This window comes from Halichoeres trimaculatus, unplaced genomic scaffold, assembly GCF_033239565.1.
Source record: "Halichoeres trimaculatus isolate MK-OKI-2021-1 unplaced genomic scaffold, fHalTri1.1 fHalTri1_scaffold_20, whole genome shotgun sequence".
Taxonomy (NCBI): Eukaryota; Metazoa; Chordata; class Actinopteri; order Labriformes; family Labridae; genus Halichoeres; species Halichoeres trimaculatus.
The window spans coordinates 5,505,134-5,525,919 of NW_027437198.1; the positions used below are offsets into that span (position 1 = coordinate 5,505,134).

The 20,786-nt window shown below is 40.5% G+C and overlaps 1 protein-coding gene across 2 annotated transcripts in view; it reads right to left on the reverse strand.

Moving 5' to 3' along the window:
* Nucleotides 1-20,786, reverse strand: part of tbc1d16 (TBC1 domain family, member 16) — a 43,498-nt gene that overhangs the window by 11,553 nt on the left and 11,159 nt on the right. Inside the window, exons 2-10 of one of the 2 annotated variants that reach the window (XM_074697119.1) lie at nt 20,454-20,666; nt 19,132-19,294; nt 18,403-18,711; nt 9,993-10,187; nt 9,667-9,814; nt 9,402-9,566; nt 7,160-7,308; nt 1,177-1,311; nt 53-239 (exon numbers count right to left, since the gene is read on the reverse strand). In XM_074697119.1, coding sequence (XP_074553220.1) covers nt 53-239; nt 1,177-1,311; nt 7,160-7,308; nt 9,402-9,566; nt 9,667-9,814; nt 9,993-10,187; nt 18,403-18,711; nt 19,132-19,294; nt 20,454-20,634 — 1,632 coding nt within the window. In that variant the 5' untranslated portion in view covers nt 20,635-20,666. Of the gene's footprint in view, nt 1-52; nt 240-1,176; nt 1,312-7,159; nt 7,309-9,401; nt 9,597-9,666; nt 9,815-9,992; nt 10,188-18,402; nt 18,712-19,131; nt 19,295-20,453; nt 20,667-20,786 lie in introns of both variants that reach the window. The other variant, XM_074697118.1, reaches the window with a different exon arrangement.

The following is a 20,786-nucleotide window of genomic DNA, read 5'->3' on the forward strand; positions in this document are numbered from 1 at the left end:
GTAAGAAACGTCTTTTTCTCTTCTCCTGTGATGAAAGACACAAAGGTCGTACCAGCTGCCTCTCCATGTCTTCATCCCGAGGCGAGCTGATGAAGATGGTGTTCTCCATGAGGCCGACGAAGCACCAGAAGGTGTCGCTTTCATCCTGGATCTCAGTGAGCAGAGGGGCCACCAGGTCGGACATGCCTTGGCAGTAGCCCATGTCTGGGTTAAACACTGCATAGTTGAGCAGAATCCTCCTGGGGAGATGAGAAGCGAGGAAATGTTGGTGATCATGTCTGGATACTTTTTTTTAACAGCCTTTAATAGAGAAATCGGGGCGACCCTACAGCCCTGCCAAACCACTTGAAAGTCAGGTCCCACCCAAACACTGCGACTGATCCAACATGTGTTTCAGTGTTGCTGTAATGCCCAGAAAAAAATGACAAGGCCTGCTTTAGCTGTTGCTATGCCAACTCCTCTGGTAACCAGGGAGCTAATTAATGATTTTTCTTGTTTCTTTCTTTTTTTTAACGGATACTACTTTGAAGAAAAACTTCCCTGGCGGTCTCATGCATTAGTAAGGATTGTACAAACAAAGAGAAAACCCTGAGGACATAAGAGCGGTTATTAGTGTGATATTAACAGTAACAATGGACGCCGTTTGGAAAAGCTAAGAAAAGAGAATATTTAGGGGAGGCGATGTGTGCAGCTGTTTTGAGAAAATTAAAGATGCAAATGATAAAAAGATGTCGTTGTGATCAGTTTAAATTACATGCTTTTATTAAACGACACAGGAGGAGTTATATCAGAGCCACAGATGTGAGGCAGAATGAGGCTCTACTATCACCCTGCACAGGACGTAATACCAAGACAAATATCAGGAGCCTGGATGAGAGTCACTAAACTAATATGCTATTTAAATCCTCCTGCTCCTCGTTTAGAAAGCCATTAGCTCTGAGTATGCATCAAAAGTGCTCAGACGGCTTAGTCAGAGTCAATAAAGCATGAAACTCATTTGCAGGTCCCTCAGGGTTCAGAATATGAAATGAATAGGTACGCCTGTGCGTTGCGCTGAGGAGCAGGAGTGATAAGGATGGATTGAGAGAGGGTGGCAGACAGAGAGGGTGAAAGAGACAGAGATGAGGATCTGGATTGATTAGATTAGAACGAGAGAATGAAGAGCAGTAATCTGACCTCATAATCTCCACGTTGGGGTTGTTCTCCCCTCTGAAGAAGTGGTTGCTGCGGTCTGTCCTCACCACGTCTTTATCCACCGTGAACTGGACTTTCCTCCAGAACTCGCTGTGCTCTTCAGGGCTCATGGACAACCTGGAGACACACACATTGGAGAGTCAGATTGTGGTGAATGAAGGGGACAAGTTTGAGAAAGTTTTTAGCACACAATCTCAAAGGAAATGAAGGTGATTAGGAGAAAAAACAAAGTCGTATCAGATCATCTTTACCTCAATGTGACTCTGGGGCAAATGCTAATGCTAACCTGCAAATGAACTATAAATGTGTTGGTGGGCTGGCAGTGGACTGAAAGGGTATTTCACTGGTTAGCACTCCACTGAGGGTGATACCACGACCATAAAACCTCCATCTCTCCCTCTGAATGCTGGGTACTGTGACACTGATGCTCTCTGTGTATGGCTCTGTTGTACTCAAGTCCTAACAAGCAGAGGGGATTTAATTAACACTGTTTGTTTTCCATGTGGCCCCAGCAGGAATAATGAGCGCACACCTGATGCAACGCCATGCAACTGTTTAGTTTCTGTGCCGAGTGTTTGTTCGGTTAGACCCTCCTGAGCCACCTTTCTATATTTCACTCTCTCTGGAGAACCTGGTCAGGGACACAGCTCAAGTTTTTATCTCTTGACATGACTCCCCGTAACATGAGATTATTACCAACTTGTTGTGTTGTTTGTTTCTGTTGGTATTTGTGAACAGTTTCTCTTATAGGGGAAAGTGTTCAGCCCGGACTGAACATATCAAATATGACCTTATTTACAACTTTTTTTTAGCTAGCATTTAGTCAGAGAAGGATACACAAACCTGCACAAAATATCTGTGATGACTGTGATAAATTAAGCAACAAAATTAACTAATAAATATTCAGGAAGTGCAAAAAAGTGAGCTGTTTCATTTAGTAGTTACAAGTCAAATGTGAATTTTATGTAGGACACATACAGCGCCTGAATAAAGGCTATAAATAATGTTAAAAAGTCATTCATGCACATTAGAGCTAGACAATATATCGCTTCCGTGTCGTCATCGCGATATGCACATAAGCAATATCAATATCCTGAAGTTATGTGATATTAAAAAAAAAAAGAAAAAAAAAGATCCGTCTGGACCCTAAAAATAAATTTGAGTTTATGAGTTCAATTGAGTTTATTTAGCCTGTCTACCTTACTTATTGATCCAAATGAGCGTCCATCATTTTCCCACATTTACATCCAACAACTCACAGTCAGAGCACCTTCTCGGTTAATGTGAGCGGAGCATAGCAGAGGTTTTGACAATCTGACCATTTGCATATAGTTAATATCACTTATGGTGCTATATTTAACACAATCGTAGTTAAAGGCAGAAGCTTCCAGATCTGTTAGTGCTGACTCTGGGTTTGTTTTTGAGGTCTAAGTTTTGATCTTTTCACAGATTATTCAAGCCTATACGAAAAGGCAAAAAGCAGGAAGAGGACAAACTCTGAGAGCCACTGCACATCTGTTAAGCCTTGATGTGAACACTCCTGCTGTGTCCCTCTGGCTCTCACACACAGGCTGGAGGTTGCAGCATATTAACATGTGCCATACATGTAACCCATACACCTGTGATATTTGGTTGCATAGGGAAACTTAAATCAACGTGATTGAGACTCTTTGCTAATGTAAATAAGTTATCATTTCAGGGAAATTCAGCTGAACAGAGTTAAGCTGTAAACTGAAGAAAATATTGCAGCATATATTGCAAAAAAACAGAAATATTGCAATATCATTTTCCCAATATTGTGCAGCCCTAACATTAACTTAATTTCATGTACTTTTTTTAAACATTTTTTTAACAGTGAATTGCAACCATGAGTGAGGAGGGTACAGGGTTCAGCTGGCATAATACCTAAAAAAAATATATTCAGGATGTCATTTTATAATATATATATTTTTTATTTTTTTTATAATGTTTTTGAAAAACAGAAAAAATACTTTAAAATCAAGGGTTGATAACTATGAAATTCAGATTTTATTACTGTGTAATATAAGTGAAAATATCTGTAAATCTACTCGCATTTTGTTGTTTTATAAGAAAACAGGAAAAATCTGTTAAAAATTACAGACCATTTCCTGTATAATACTTTTTTTTTTTTGACAGTGTAGGCGCTCTGTTATTCATTCCTAATTTTACCTCTGTGCCTTACATTTAAAATCCCTTTATGGTAACAGAAATGGCATGCTATTTTGACACCGTTGTACATTTTGTAACACTGTACTGTGGAAATCTGGATGTCAGTCATGTGACCAGAGATATTCATCACAGCTGTGAATCTACATGTGTTTACAGGCGAACCTGAAGAAGCAACTGGTGTAATGCGTTGTCCAATAATCCCCCCCCCCAAAAAAAAAAAAATTGGAGTACGTTCTTCTCTGTGTGCTGCTTTCATTTATTATTTTCAAAATAAAGCTCCTTTGAAGATAAATCACTGAGGGATGAGAAATAAAACATAAGTACCCTTTCCACAGGCCAGGATATTTTGAAAGACAGTGTGTTGTATAACCAATTCACAGCAGCTCAGTGGTTCTGTCAGGTATGTCGGTGCTGGGATATGCATTGCCTCGCAAATATCTGTGCTTTACAGATCTAAGAAGTAAAGGATGAGAAGAAAAGACCATTTGGCTCCATTTTTTTCTGCTAGGGATGTTTTCGTCTCATGATCTAAAAGATAGATTTAAATCCAATTTTCAGGATTAGTCGTCTTCAGACGAATCAATTTTAAGGACATATAATTTGGTATCATCAAAGAAGACATGGTTTAAACAGAGTCAAATAATGAAAGAGGCTCCAAGATTTGATACTTTTCATTCCCGGCCCCTGATAATTGGAAATAACAGAACAAAGTGGTGAGTTGGGGCAGCCCAGGAAAAGCTTTAATGAGTATGTACAGATTAATGTTTCCATTTCTCCTGCTGGAAAGGCAGAGATTGAGTGATACTGTGCCAAATTTGAGAAACTTTTAAATCATCATATTCTGGGAAACTGCAAGTATGGCAAACCAGGGTTACAATTTGTGGACATTTTAGGATGTTAAATGTCTTTTTGGACTCGTTGCTTGGGACCCTGAAAAATTGTTTGACTGCATCAACTAGAAATTAAGTTATTCAACCAGGTATTTGCTGATGAAGCTAACTACATTAAGCCTAAGAGCGCTAAGGTTACAGTGAAACACATTATGGACATGTCTTAGCACTGGACTGCCAGTAGTATTTGGTATACTATGGATGCACCGATCCAACTCTTCTGGTTCCGATACCAATGCTAGGGCTTTTGGTATCAACCGATTCCGTTCCGATATCATTGCATGCTCTACTGTGGGATAAGACTGGCAATGTTTTGGGTAAATTGCAAAAAATGAGTAGATGGAATCACTTCAGTAAATATTTATTAAAACTGTAAAATATTCAAATGTTTACCAGTAAAACAAACCTTCAGAATTTACAGAAATTCAATTCACTTGTAAACTTTTATACCCTGAAGATTGGCAGTGTAGCAAAACCAAAGAGAGTGCATCAGTTTAAACATTTCAAGAATCCAAGAGCCAAGAGCGCTGTTAAAAAAAAAAAAAAAAAAAAAAGGGAAAGGGCTGGCTGCCTGGATTGGCACCATGGACCGGCCTTTTCCCACCCATCCAGCTTCGAGGGGCACCAATACACTGATACTAGGATTTGTATCGGTGCATCCCTAATATACAGTGGGGAAAATAAGTATTGGGCACCACCTTACCATCAACAGGCCACGCACAGGAGCTCCTTGCAAGATTTTTGACCAGGGAGTCAGAAAGATAGTCAGAAGAGTACTCAACAAGCCAAGGACCACCCTCAAAGTGCTCCAGATAGACTTGGAGGCAGCAGGTACAATTGTTACAGAGAAAACAATAGGCAGCGCACTCCACCGCCATGGCCTCTACGGACGCTAAGCCTGCAAGACTCCATTCCTCAAGAAAAGGCATTTTGAAGCTGGTTTAAAGTTTGCTTAACAGCATCTTGACAAGCCTGTAGAATACTGGGAGAATGTTGTCTGGTCAGATGAGACCAAAATTGAACTTTTCGGCTGCCATGCTACATACCATGTTTGGAGGAGAAATGGCACTGCACATCACCCAAAAAACACTTTACTATAACAGTGAAGTTTGGAGGTGAAAGCATCATGGCATGGGGTTGTTTCTCATCTTATGGTATTAGCAAACTTAATATAATTGACGGAGCAATGAATGGAGCCATGCATGAGGAAATTCTTGATATGAATCTTCTGTCATCCACCAGGATGATGAAAATGAGACGTGGCTGGACCTTCCAGCAGGACAAACATCCAAAGCACACGGCAAAGTTGACTCTCAAATGGTTTCAAAAAAAGAAAATCAACCTGTAAGAATGGCCTAGTCAATCACCTGACTTAAATCCAATTGAACATTTGTGGGAAGAAGTAAAGAAAAGGGTTCACCAGAGGGCACCAAAGAATGTTCCAGATTTAAAGACAATCTGTGCAGAGGAATGGGCCAAAATCACACCTGAGCAGTGTGGGCGATTAGTTCAAACATACAAGAAGCGTCTGGAAGCTGTCATTGCAAACAAAGGCTTCTCCACTAAGTATTAGATGAGTCTCAGTTAGCGTGTTCAATACTTTTTTTCCTGTGTTGTCGTACTTAATACCACATAGTCATTATTTATGGGCCTGAACGTTGTGATTTCTTTTCATGTGTGGATTATTTGAGTTAATACCAATGTCTGGTAGAAATTTTGTTTGAATTGCATCTTTCGAAATAAATGTGATGCAAAAAAAGTTGATGCGTTCAATACTTATTTTCCCCACTGTAGATGGTTACTAAACTATGGTGCAAACTTTCTACGTTTGCTTGTTGTCATGTTTCAAACTACAGCGCTACCTGGCTGTTGACAAATATCTTATAAGTCTTTGTGTTGTATCCAGTAAAAAGTTGTCTTGAACAAAGAAAATTTGTTCTGATCTGATTTGCATTCATTTCCAAAACAAACACACACCTTGTTAGAAGTCACGTCTTCACGACAGTGTTCGTGAAAAGGTGGCGCTGCAGTGCAATTACAATTAAAACAAACCCTCCTCATGTCATGTGTGATATGAATCTGTAATAATCAAACAAAAGCTCATCAAAACTCTTTTAACTGTTACATCTGGACTGCTCCTTTCTCCAGCTATCCAGCTATCACCGCCAAGGAAAGGACACACGGTTAGGAGATGAGGCATGAAACCACAGACATGTCTCCTTTCTCCTAATGATCAACTAGTGGCCCTGGAGGCAGCTCTGGTCAAATGGTCTTTAAAGGAATCCACATCAGAGTCAGAACGAGGACCCTAATTATCTGACTTGGATAAGACCGCCTGATGTACTCAAAATGTTAATAGGCCATACATGTGAAACCTGTCCAATTATCATATTCATTACAGAGAGAGCGCGGCACAGCGTGTGAAAATATGAGCACACTCAACCTTTTGTTTATTGAGACAAATAGAGACTCAGGGATTAGCTTGTAAGTGTGTGTATGTGTGTGTTTTTCCCTCCTCCTGATGAGAGAATATTATCTGATGAGCGCTGACATGTTTTTTCTCTAGAGACCTTTTATTTCACACCCGGCACCTCCCTTTAACACTTCCCTGATTGCGCCTATTGATTGCTCAGTGCGTTATGAGAAGCGGCAGCAGACTCGCACATGGTTTAATGTTTGACTGGCTGAGTCGATACCGCAGCCGTGTCACAGTTTAGCTGCTGCTTTGAGGTGTCAGGAGTGCTGTCAGTCTTTTTCATGATGTATCGACCTCAAAAGTCAAATAAAAAAAGATTCACCCCGCATGTAGAAAATCTCCCTGGCTATGAAATTAAAAACACACACACATACACACACATGTCCATTTCTTTCTCCATGCTCCTCACCTCCTCTGCTGGATCTCGTGATAGTGTGTGCGTTTTTGCAGTCTCCAGGCCTCCCTCTCCTGAGATGAAGAGTCATAGCTGTAGTAGTGCAGCAGGAAGGGCCACACCTCGCCACGGATGGACGGATCGATACCACCGAAGAAGATGGCCTAGCAGGGAGCAGGAGGTGAGCAAACACAGTGAGCACAAAGGGACAAACAGGGGCACACAGTTTTTTTTCTGACAGATCACTGTAAGGTCAGAACAAACAGTAGGTGTAGAGGACACAGTGTGCGCTTCATAATGTCTGAGTGAACTACAGGGCACTTATCTAAAGGTGAACTAATCTAATAGAAGCAATCTGGTTGAGACACATCATGAGGATGGGTTATGCAAAAGCAAAAAAAAAAAAAAAAACACTAAACTGGATTTTTTTTTTATCTGGTTATACAAGCTGCTGTATGTCAAAGCTGGAATAATAATGATAATAGAAATACAATCTTATTTACCTAATAACTTTACTTCTTAAAGTTATTAGGTAAATAACTTTAGGTCTTTAAAAAAACTGGATTATCCTGAAACCAGGAGAGGATCCACATCAGGTGGGATTTCAAAAGAGAGTGCAACAAAGAATTAACGAGGGTAAGAAGTACAATATTTTGATGATTTCAACACATTTTATTTGTTTTTAAAGAATATTTTGCAGCTAAATCACTGTACTAGTTGGTGAAATGGTAGAAAGAGAGGATACAAGAGCTGTTGAGTCGGTAAACTAAGGATTTTGTACTCATGAAATAATTAGGGATGGGTACCTTTCACATTGAAAATGATATTGTACCAATTTCAGATACCTGGCAGTCGGTATCAGTACTCAACAGTACCAATTTTGGGTACTTTTGTGTGTTGATGTGGTAAAATATATATATATATATATATATATATATATATATTTTTTTTTTTTTTTTTTTACCACATCAACACACAAAAGTACCCAAAATTGGTACTGTTGAGTACCGATACCGACTGCCAGGTTATAAATATATATATATAAATATATATATATAAATATATATATATAAATATATATATATATATATATATATATATATATATATATATATATATATATATATATATATATATATATATATATATATATATATATATATATAAAACATATTCACAGCCTGGTTAAAATAATTTTATTATGCTGTTTTTTTCATTGTGTTTTCATGTGTTTAGATTTTTATATTACATTCTTGTGTGCGCTTTGCTTTTCTATCAAATCCTTTTAAAGCATTTTTGGTTTTTTTTAAGGAAAGTAAAACCATCCTGGGCTGCACGGTGGTGCAACGAGTAGCGCTGCAGCCTCACTGCAAGAAGGTCACCGGTTTGATTCCCAGCCTGGCCGGTGGGCCTTTCTGTGTGGAGTTTGCATGTTCTCCCGTGCATGTGTGGGTTCTCTCCGGGTACTCTGGCTTCCTCCCACAGTCCAAAAACATGCTCATCAGGTTAATTGAACACTCTAAATTGTCCATAGGTGTGAGTGTGTGCGTGAATGGTTGTCTGTCTCTGTGACAGCCCTGTGATTGGCTGGCGACCAGTCCAGGGTCGCCAGCCAATGACAGCTGGGATAGGCTCTAGCCACCCGCGACACTGAACAGGATAAGCGGTTCAGAAAATGGATGGATGGATAAAACTATCCTTTATCATAAGTCTTTTTAAACTCTATTTCTATGCAGACTTTTTATGACTAATCCACTAAATCTCTGAAAAACAGGAAAGACATTAAATGCATCAACTGATCTTGGATCCAAATCTGATCATCTCGATTTAGATCCATTTTTTTAACTGGGTCAAATTATGTTTTCTTTAATGAATCTTGCAAAATGCAGCAAAACCAAAACTCCTCAAAGAGCAAACACTGTGAAATGTGTGTCCAGCAGAAACAGCATTGCTCTGTACTTGTGTGTTAACTGAAGGAACGTCTTGGTCACGGTGAAACTGTTCCTGAGTCATTTCAGGGCGACTGAAAACCTTCGACTGAGTCAAGCCAAGCCAACCTAAGTGACTCAGAGGGGACATTAGCTGAGATAAATCCTCTGATTGTTGCTGGCTGAGTCAAAATGAAAGGTTCACACTGCCAGGGGACTTTCAAAATGACTCTGTGTGTGTGTGGACCTGATGTGACGAGCTGCAGAGGAGGACAGCAGCAGGAGAGACTGCTGTTCATCTCATTGTAGGGGTTTATGAACACACACACCTTCCGCAGCTTGTACTCTTCCTCCACCTGCCCGCTGTGGTTGAGGTGACGTAGCCAGGTGGTGACATCCAGCCGCCGGTACAGCTTCTCCTCTGGGTGGGTCTCCGCTGACGGCAACGTCGGCCTCTGGATGGAAAACTGCATGCAAGACTTCTCCACTGATACCTGTTGGAAAGGAGATTTAGAAAAAGAACACTAGAAGGAAAATTGGCATTTTGATTTCTTGAACGCAGATTCAAAAGAGGATTTTGATCTGTATCCTCACCTGGTCTTTGAGCTGAGTCTCTCTGCAGCACTTCCACTGCTGAAAGACCTCGGACAGCTTGTCCAGCCCAGCATGATGGAAGTGAAGAATCTTATACTGGCTCTCTCTGCTGGCTATCACCAGCTGGCCGCTGGTGCACGCCTCATCACTGCAAAATTACAAAGCAAAAACAACCTTTGAAGACGAGTGTTTGTCCAGGATTAGATCAACATTTTTCAGGCCAATTTCTGTTTCTGATCATGTGTTTTCTTGTTCTCATACATCAAACACACCGTCTTATAACCAATAGCATGTTGTGCAACACATCAGTGACACATTTGGCTGACCTGAAGAAGAGTCTCAGGGACCTCATGTGACCCAGGTCCACTCTGAAAACCCCGCACAGCTGCTCCAGAGCCAGAACCTTCTGCTGCTCCTCCCACCTCATGCCCTGCGACTGGCCGCTGCACTCGGAGGGGGCGTGGCTGTCGAGGCTGGAGGCGGAGCTTACGGAGTGAGTCATGGACTCTTCGCACAGTTCCCTGGAAGAGAAAAGGCCGGATGAAAAATTGTGAAGCAGTTCCTATGAAGTAAGATTTCCCGAGTAATTTTTCTGAGCTTGATTGTGTTTCAGGAAGCTGAGTCACATTTTCCATTAAATTATGCGAGCAAGACTCCTCCGAGCAAATCTCTTCTTCTGGGGCTCACTCTCAGATGCAAAGCCATTCTTCTTCTTCTTCTGCTTAGTGTGAAAACTAATAATGAGTTTCATGCAGCCTGAAGTGTTGAGTTCAGGGACAACTGTGCAGACATACAGGCTCAACCCAAGCTCAGCTCAGCCCTGTTGTTTAGTGTTTCAATACGGTTCCACCAAAAAGGCTGAGAATGGGAGGAATGCATGGAGGCTTGTGAGGACACACACACACTCATAAGGAAATCTGTACACACACACACACACAAATCACACTGTCTGCAGTCCAATTTCCCCTGTCATTCCCCCATGGCCAGCATGTTGTTCCCGGCACTGAAACCCGAGCCGAGGGTTCCTCTGCTGCAGGAGGAGACACACCACACATACATCTACAAAGACACACACATGACAGCACGGGAACAGTCAGAACAGTGTGTGTAGCCAATAAAAAAATCATCCTGAGCAGCAGAAAAACAAGATTTCCAAACCTAAGAATCTTGGTCTCCCGTGTTGTATGTCTTCCATTCTTTACCCATTTGCTCAACACACGCGCACACACACACACACACACACACACACACACACACTCACACATGCTAGTGAATGGACCATATCTAATGGCCATAATGCGCTGTCAAACACGACTTGAGACATGCTAATGCTGAGAAACAGAACGATGTTGAAATGCGTTAAGCCTGCTGACATTTGAGAAGAAGACGTCTAAATGAAGTTATTCTCCCTCCACTCGCCGTTAAAGACACTCACAGTCTGTTAAACACGTTTAAAATTGACTCTTACACATGGAAATGTAATTAAATCTCTATTATGTAAAAAGTGATCTCTCTCTGGTTTTATCAAATGATTAAATCAAAAAGAACGACACGTGAAAAAAAAAGGGTTTTCTCTCCAGGCGGGCTTTGCAGGTGAGGACCTAGCGGCGTGGAGGAACTGGTCACGATGAAAGCGGCTCAACTGTAATCCATTACACCCAGAATCAATCATGTCTGGCTAATCATTTCCCCGTTACCAGATGGGAAAATAACAAGGCTGATCAATCCAAGCTGCACAGTTTCCTCTGCTATCTGCTGATTTACTGCACACTGCCTCATGCATCACGCCACAAACCAGACTGTGGAATATACACAGACGTCGTGAGCGGCACAGAGCTCTGCTTAAGTAATCTGAAATCTGTAGGAGCTCTTTTAAGGGACTACTGTACTTTTTCTCCATGACTGTCAAGCCTGGGTGTTAACAAGCCCTGGGTGCTTTTTTTTTACAGCATACATTTCCTACATTCTTATGGACGCTTGCAAGCAAAAAAGCTCTTTTGCACATTTTTCCTCATGTCAATGAAAAACCAAAAACCGTGAAGAACTTGGCAAGAAGCACATGATTCCTCGCACTGGGGCGTGGATTGTTTGCTGCGCTGCACCCAAGCAGAAACTTAATGAGCGATTTACGAGCTCTGCGAGTGTCAGCAGCCGGGTTGTGTTTGTACGTTTCAGGCAGCAGAAAGCCTGGATCTGTACAGAGGCAGATTATGTAAACACGCTGTTTGTTTGGTGGTGTCAGGCGGCCGTACGTCCCACCAGGCCACACTCAGATCTTCACAACACCTCTCCTTGCTCCCTCAGGGAGGGTTCGCCCAGGGGAAAAGGTGCTGCCAGGTCATCCTAAAACCAGGACCAAGCAGTACAGCTCTGCAGGGACTCCCACAGCCCTTCAGCTAATCCCAGCAGAGAGCAGAGAGATGAGGGAGGGCGGAGGGGCTGAGCTGGCTGAGCACACACGTGAAAGTGGTCAGTATAAGCAGAGAGGAGAAAGAAACATGGAAGTTTCTCATTTTACTTCTGTCAGCTGGGACTCCCAAGAAAAAATTGAAATTTCTTAGATGGTTTCATACAAGATGTCTTAAAATACGGTGTCCGCACAATTTAAAGGGATCTCAAGCATTGACTGTATATAGAGTGGACAGTGTGGCGTCATTGTGGAGCCAGAGTCTGCGCAGTAGAGGCTATGAGGGACTCAGAGAGAATCTGAGGGGAGCCAGGTGACAAAAACATATATAAATATATATATATATATATATATATATATATATATATATATATATATATATATATATATATATATATATATATATATATATATATATATATATTTTACAATCCCTGAAAAAAATACACAACAACGGCAGCTGTCAATCATCGTTAAACGTGACGTAAAACCTCGTTTTCAACCTCTTATAACTAATGAAAACGAAACTTTTCAGAAAACAAAAGTTTCGGTTCAGAGACAGTTTCTACCCAACAGCAGTAAGAGTCCTGAACAAAGGCTAAAATCACTACTTCATTTGTCATCACATAATTAGAATAAAACAATTACCTCTATGTCATCAATGCACCTGATCATGGCAGCTGTTTTGCACCGTATTTTGTATAATGTCATTCCTCTTCTCTTGCTCCTTTTGCACCTTATTCTTATTACTTACTGTATCATACTTTGGTAATGTATTTTGCACCTTACCTTTATCATTTTATAATGTACATATATATATATATATATATATATATATATATATATATATATATATATATATATATATATATATATATATAATTTTTATGTTTGCACCTCACACTGTTTTGCACTGACTGAAGGGCTTTTGCAGTTTTGTTGTACTTGTTGCAAGGACAAATAAAGTTCTATTCTATTCTATTCTATTCTATTCTATTCTGTTCTAGTCTATTTGATATAAATGATGCTTGAATTGTACCATTAAGTAGGGCACCACTCATTTGGACAACTTGTAAACTTTTGTAGCTACCAACCTAATTCCATCTGTAGTACCGATTAATGTAAAATCAAAAGGTACCATGTTTCAGTACCTCCTTTTATGGTATGACATTGAGGGAGTGAAAGAGTTGGCGTTTTTTCATGCTGAACATAAACACAGCATTGAAAGAACAAAAATGTTAAATTCAAAAACTTTGAGTTTTTATTATTCAACAAATAAATATTTATAACACACAATAGCACTGAAAATTGGTACCATTGAGTACCGATGCCTATTGCCAGGTACCCAGTATCAGTACCGTATTATTTCAAATGTAAAAGGTACCCATCCCTAGGCGGATCAATTTCTTTCAGAGTTAAAAAAAAAAAAAGAAAACAGTTAAACTTGGGAATTTTTTGTAAATGTTAAGCACTCTAGCAGGAAAAGTAAGTACTTTTTATCAGAATGACTCTTTTGTCTTGTGGCAGGATAGTTTCCCTCATCAGACCAGTAAAAAAGACAATGGAAAAAAACGTGCTCACTCTTTTGCAGACTTACAGCTTGCAACAAAAGATAAGCAAATTGTGATGTTTTGCTGCACAGAGCTGTTGGAAACTATTATCTAAGTCATAATCACATGCCTAAGTTCAGAGATTCAAGCCTGACCAAAGCCGAGCACGCTGACAGTCAGCAGTGGTTTCATAAACTACAGTCAAAGTTGAAAGAAACTTGTTAAGAAGCCTGACGGAGATTGCTGTGGATTCCTCTCCCACCACTCTCCTCTTCCTCCCCCCTTTTCATCCGCTCTCGCTCTACCATACGCGGTTCTTTCTCTTTGAATGATTCCAAGTGACATGTTTCCAGTTCCTGGCCCCTTAACAGTGTCAATTAAAGCAAGGCAGAGAGAAAGAGAGATTGAGTGGGTTCCAGGGTTTTGGCTGCTGCTCTGCTCTCTTCAGTCCTCTAATCCGGAGAGCTGACATTCAGCCCAGCACAACAACCCCGGGAGCACTGGGAATCAAAGGGCTTCACACAGACTTTAGTTAGAAGAGAGGAGGGGGGAGATATTTGAGAGGTGGGCAAGACCGAAAGAAACAATATTGAGGAAAAACAGAGTGAAAGAGGGAGAGGGAAAGATGCAAAGTGGAAGGAAGGGGCTGATAATGGAAAGAAGGAGGGAAAAAAACAGAGCAGGACAGAAGTGAGCGCCAGATTTCTGAGAGAGACACCAGCAGCGAGTGAAGCACAGAGGAGCAGAGGAAGAGGAGGACAGAGTAAAGGTTAGAAGCTGTGAAGCAGAGCGTGCTGCCAAGTCACACACTGACTGCACTTACAGCAAGCTGGGGTCTGAGAGTGGTTAAAAAGGCTCAAACACACACTGACAGGCTCTCCTGCTCCCTCTAACACACACTGACACATACTTGCACATTCTGGGCAACATGTCAGGCCAAATAGCTGCGTGAGGAAACAACCGAAGAGGGAATCTTAAAGTCTAAACAGCCACGAGGTCCGAAAAAGCATCGCAGTCCCTATCCAGATGGCTCGCTTGATTGGAGGAGTCATCTCTGGAAGCTTTGGGGTTTTGGGTTTGAGGGATTTGGGGACTTACTTTGGACCATCTGCAGCTTTATAAAACATTAAGATTGATGGCTGCTTTAAAGAGAGGAGCCTCTTTGAAATGATGTGGTTTCATGCCTCCTACCTGCTGAAGTCATCTACCTGCTTTCCCTCCCTGGAGGCTTTCAGTGTTTGTGCAGAGCCACCATGAGGCCTCAGCGTCTCCTACATAGATCAGTTCTTTTCTGCTTGGCTCCACCTTGTGGCCACTTAAAGTAACTGAAAAACATCTATAAATGGGTTATCGACTGTCACTAACTGTGTTTACATATTAAACAGGTCCCAGATTTAAGGCTTACCCTTGATTTCTTCATTTCTGTGCTCTATTTTTACACAAAACAGGAGAAACTTTGTAAATCCAGCACCGTGTGAATTCATCTCTGTGTTTTTCTATCATATCTCAAATTGTCCATCACTATGTTCCAACAAAAAATGTCCAAGTTTCTAGATACGGGTTCTGCTCTAGGAAGTCGATCAATGTTCTTCAAACCAGCACAAGCGCTAATCCAGACTGTTTACATCCACAAAACACCAGAATCTCCAAAATAACAACTACAAAAGGATTGAGCGAGCAATGTTTTTGACAATGTTTTTTCTAAACTTCTTCACATTCAACCTTTATCAGCCCCCTGTGGTTATGACAGGCTAAAAACGTGATCAAAGACTCATTCCACCAAACCATCCACCTCCTCACTCTGTTGCCCTTCAGAAGGCGATACATGTCTTTGAAGAGCTGCACATCCAGACCGTCCAAAGACCTGAACTAACAAGGTTCACTCTGCAATAACTCAGGCAAAGTGGAATATTTTTTTTTTGTATTATTGTTTTTATATGTCTCCTACACCTGCAATGGAGCTGCACTCATAATTTTGATGTAACAGTTGCTACAAGTTGCTACAAGTTGCTATAATACATTCATCACTTTTGCTATAAACTGTGTTTTTTAGACGTGTTCTGATGAAATATTAAGAGAAGAGATGTAAGCAAAAATTCAAACACATGATATCAACCCAAGCCCTTTTTTTTTAAAGATATTTTTTTCCTGTGAAAACCAAACCTTGACAAAGCATGTGTAGAGGGAGAAGGGGAGAGGGGGGTGACGTGCACAAAACCATGCATGGACCAGGAATTGATCCTATGACCAGTATGAAGTAGTTTGTGGCCTCTGTCATTAGCCATCTTCTCCACTGCCTGAGCTATACTGCCCTCTTTTTCTGATTCTCTTTCTAATGCAATACTTTGAAACTCAGGCTGATTTTGTTAGGGTGAATTTAAAGGCTAAACATACAGCTATTCATTTCATATGATATTTGTGAGATTCTAGTTGAGGTAATTTCAGCCAGACCTACAGCAGGCTTGTTCTCGGAAAAGGTGCTTGTGAGAGAGGTCAGAGGTGAGTTTCTCAGCAGGAAATCTCATGCCGTGACCAGTGGTAGTTTGGCTGGAGCCAAACTATCCCCATAGTGACGAGTTGGCAAAAACAGACACATGATGACGTCACTGAAACCTTCCATAAAGATACATGTTTGAAGCTGAGGGAGTCGGTCCGTCCATCTACCATGATTGCTGTGTTTCGAGCTGTGTGACTTCAATAAAACCCGCAAAGGCTGCCAAGTTGATTCTGTCGTCTCGTCATTGATATATGTGTATTTGCATCTGGGAAATCCTTAACAATTTAAAAGCAACATGTAAATATATTTATATAAAACATCAGTTATGAGAACTTGATTGAACTCCTTTCATTTGAAGAACTTAGAAAAAAATATGATATGCCTCAGACACACTTCTTTAAATACTTACAGTTAAGAAGTTTTATTTATGTACAGTAAGGGTCAGATATCCTTACTCTATAACAAACTGGTTGAAAATCATAAAGACTCCACTTTGGACAAGAAAACTCAATGGGTAAATGACCTGCTAAAAGATATCTCTGAGGAGGGCTGGAAGGAAGTGTGCTCAAAAGCTCAACTCCTAACAACAAATACTCATCTGAGCCTTATACAATATAACTGGATTATGAGGACTTATATTTCTCAGAATAGAATAAATAAGATCAATCCTTATATTCCTGATATCTGTGTTAAATGCAATGTTGAAAAGGGCACATTATTTCATTGTCTGTGGGACTGTCCTGAGATTCAAAAGTTCTGGAATGAAGTCATAAAATGTATTTCTCACATGACCTTGAATCCAGTACCCAGTTGTCCTATGCTTTGTATTATTAATTTGTACCCAAAGGACTGTGTGCTAACTAGCAAAGAGAAGAAAATAACGGACTTATGTTTAATAAAGGCTAGACGCTTGATTTCTCTTTGCTGGAAAGATGTCAAGAGCCCTGGATGAAAGAATTATCAACATGCCCTGTCCTTGAAAAGTTAACATACGCAATTAAAAAGAAATCAGCCAAATTCATAGACATTTGGAACCCCTTTCTTGCATTCTTAAAGAACTGTAAATTGAAGAAGCTTTGGTAATGTGGAGGTGATATGTCTTTGCCTTCTGTACCCTAATGAAGTGATGATAAGCTGTGTACAATTGCGGATGTCGAAAACCCAGTTGTGTTTTTTTTTGTTTTTTTTTTAAGGGAAAAAGGGAGTGGATTATTTTACAGTTTGATGGATCTATGTTACCTTATGTTTTATGTATTGTTCATAAATTCATGTTCATAAATTGAAAAACTTTGAGATTTTAGTGTTTAAAGAAATTAACATTTATCACCACATAAACACACACAGAAGTACCAAAAATTGGTACTGTTGAGTACTGATACCAATTGCCAGGTAACAGACATTGGTGCCATCTAACAGGAAAGTTTGATCTGTTTTCTACATTTTCTGTTGTCAAAAGACCCTGAGGTGACTTAGGATAAGGAGAGGATCAGTGGTGGAATATTGATATAAGAAATATAGAAATACCTCATATGGTCCTTGAACTCCCAACCAGTCAGTAGGTATCTTTGGCTGTGTTTTTGTTAGGAACCCCTGCTCTACGGAAAGTATGCTGGGCTTACTTTTATAGAACTCAAGTTTTGACTTTTGAGGATTGTTTTTGGGTGGACAAAAACTAAAAGAACCATTAGACAGAAAATGTATATGCAGCATTTTATTTAGGGTGTTTTTAATTCATATTTACAATCAGTTTGAATTTTTTTTAAGGTTATAATTGGGCAAAGTTTTGATAACTTTTGCTCTATCTGTTGTAGGTCAGCACCACAGACCTGAGGACAACTAAACAACACCTGCAATCCAGACTTTACCCCTGACACTGTTCATCCATCAAGTAACTGTGCTGTTATGAATTAAAAGTTGAGAAAGCATGTCAAAAAGTAAAAAAAATAATACCACATCATTAGATGAACCAGAAAAGATTAGCATTTTTTTATCTGTTAAGAAATCTTTCTGAAATATTATTTCTTAAGATCAAATCTTTGATTAAAAAAATGCAGAGAAACTCACAGGACTGAAAGAGAAGAGAAAAAAAGCGTGCAACATAAGGAATGCACACTCATAATTGTATAAGGACTGTAATAAATAGATCCGCTCTGCTACCAGAGTTCACAACATGCACACCCTCTCTGTGGTTATGACTGAGCTGGATCTGGGGCTGTTTTTCTGAAAGGTTAACATACTCGACTGAGTAAAAACACAACACATCATGAAACCGGTTCACTAACCTGCTTTCGCTGTCCAGGAAAACGGAGCCGCTGCTTTCACAGAGAGCCTCACTGACGGGGGACAAGCAGAAGGGAGAGGAGAACGTGTCTGAGTCTGAGCCCATGGTGCTGTCCCGGCTCACCTCGTCTGACAGCTCGCAGGAGCCTTCGTCGCCCTCCTCCCCTGCTGAGGGCAGAGGCTGCTGGTGCAGAGAGGCGTCTGCTCCGGGCTCCACCACCAGGCCGTGGCTTTCTGTGGAGGCGCTGCTGGTTATGTTCCTCTCCTCATCCTCGTCGTCTTCCTGGGCTGCTGGGGGACGGGAGTGGGGCCTGGAGGGGATGATCAGTGTATATGATCAGTGTCTAAATAAAACATGCAGGGTTTGCTATGAGGCTTGCTTTTAGTTGTTATTATAAATTTAAGCTAAAAATAAATAAATAAATAAATAAATAAATATTATTATTATTATTATTGTTATTATTACTATCATTATATCATATCCACTACTACTGTTATTATTATTATTATTAATAATAATAATAATAATAATAATAATAATAATAATAATAATAATAATTATTATTATTATTATTATTATTATTATTATTATTATTATTATTATTATTATTATTATTATCTTTATCTTTATCTTTATCTTGGCATTTAAGAGCCAGTGATTGCAGAAAACTACAGTAAAAACAGGATTCAATTTCCTTAAACATAAACTCATTATTTCAGATTTAACTTACCGTCTGCCTCGACGGCGTGCATTCCTGCGTACAGGGGAACTCTCCGGTGTGATGTACCGCAGCGCCTCCTCATCCTGCCTCTGGATGCGAGAGTTTGGCACCCAGGTCAGGATCAGAGTGGTGCCCAAGCTCTCGTCCTTCTCCGTGTGCACACACAGGTAGCCTGCAGGGGGCGACAGAAACCAGTCAGCACAGTTGCTCGGTTTGCTCAGGAGCAAGTAACACGAGAGGAAACGACAAGACATTTCATGCATTTGCATGCAGCCGCAAACCCAAGACAAAGGTGAAACCTAAGAAGAGATAAAGACACATATTGATGACGACATAGAGGGAAACTGGAGAGGTGAGGTGATGACAATGCAATGCAGTGAAACAGAGAAATGAAGGATGACAGCAGATAGGAGAGGGGGAAACTGAAGATATGTTGTCAGTGTTCATACCAAGAAAAGATAAACAGCAGCACAGGTAACTAACTCTGAAACCACTCCTTCAAAACTAGAGCAACGCCATTTCAGCCTGAGCTAAAGTCCTCTCAGGGACAGAGTGTTTAGACACTCACAGCTCCGGAGTGCCATCTGCCAGCTCAACATCTGTCCTGCAGATGTGACTGTGAAATGTGTTATAGATTCCTTTTTAATATTAGCTTTTTATTTACCTAATTATTTCTTAAAGGAGTAGAAAAACCTGATAAAGAGCAGTTAAAAACACAAGAGGCGCAAAGTTAGCAAAAAGAAGCTAGCAGCTCCAGATGACAGAGGATATTCATGTACAAATAAACAGCAACAAAACACATAATGCAACTTGCTCTTCCTTTTCCAAAGTTTAACTTCTATGTTATGTCAATATTATTCCGTCACGATGTGTTTATTTTTTCTGTCACGTCACATTAATCCACACTCTACAGCAGCATTGGCCAACCATTCAGAGAACTAAGAGCCACAAAAATGACCGTGGTACTATGAAGAGCCACATCACACACGTGGTCTTACAAACACACTTCCTCTCACACATAAACAAAATGACATGAAATGAAAATTAAAACATTTCCAATTTTAAAACCAAGGTTTATTGTGTTTGTGTTTTTAAATTTGAACTAGAGAAGAGAAACTGAAACTTAAGTATCAATCCCAACTGATCCCAACGTTGGCATCTATATCTCTATATATATATTTATATAGTTTAGATTGATCGGCACACCACTACCCATAACTATATATATTTTTTTATGAATGGATGGAAGAACCGCACACATCGAAAGGCAAAGAGCCACATGTGTCTCGCGAGCGACAGGTTGGCCACCCCTGCTCTACAGCCAGACTAACCTGGGTGGTGCTCTGCCAGGCCGGGCAGGGGCTCTGCAGGGTGCACACAAACATTATTTTTGGAGAAGATGATCTCGCCATCCAGGCCTGAGCGCAATGATGTGCCCCCCGCCCCAGGGTTAAAGGTCAGGAGGTCGGAGGCCTTGGAGGAGGCGCGCCGCAGGAGCCGACCCAGAGACATCTCCTCAGGCACTGGGAGGCTGGGCCCATCCTCTGAAAGGGGAACAAAGGAAATCAAAGATTTGGTTAATTTTTCTAACCTGCAGAGAACCACTCAATGTTAAGCTGGCTTTAACAAATGCTAAACCAAACATTACTACCAGTGTTTGCTAA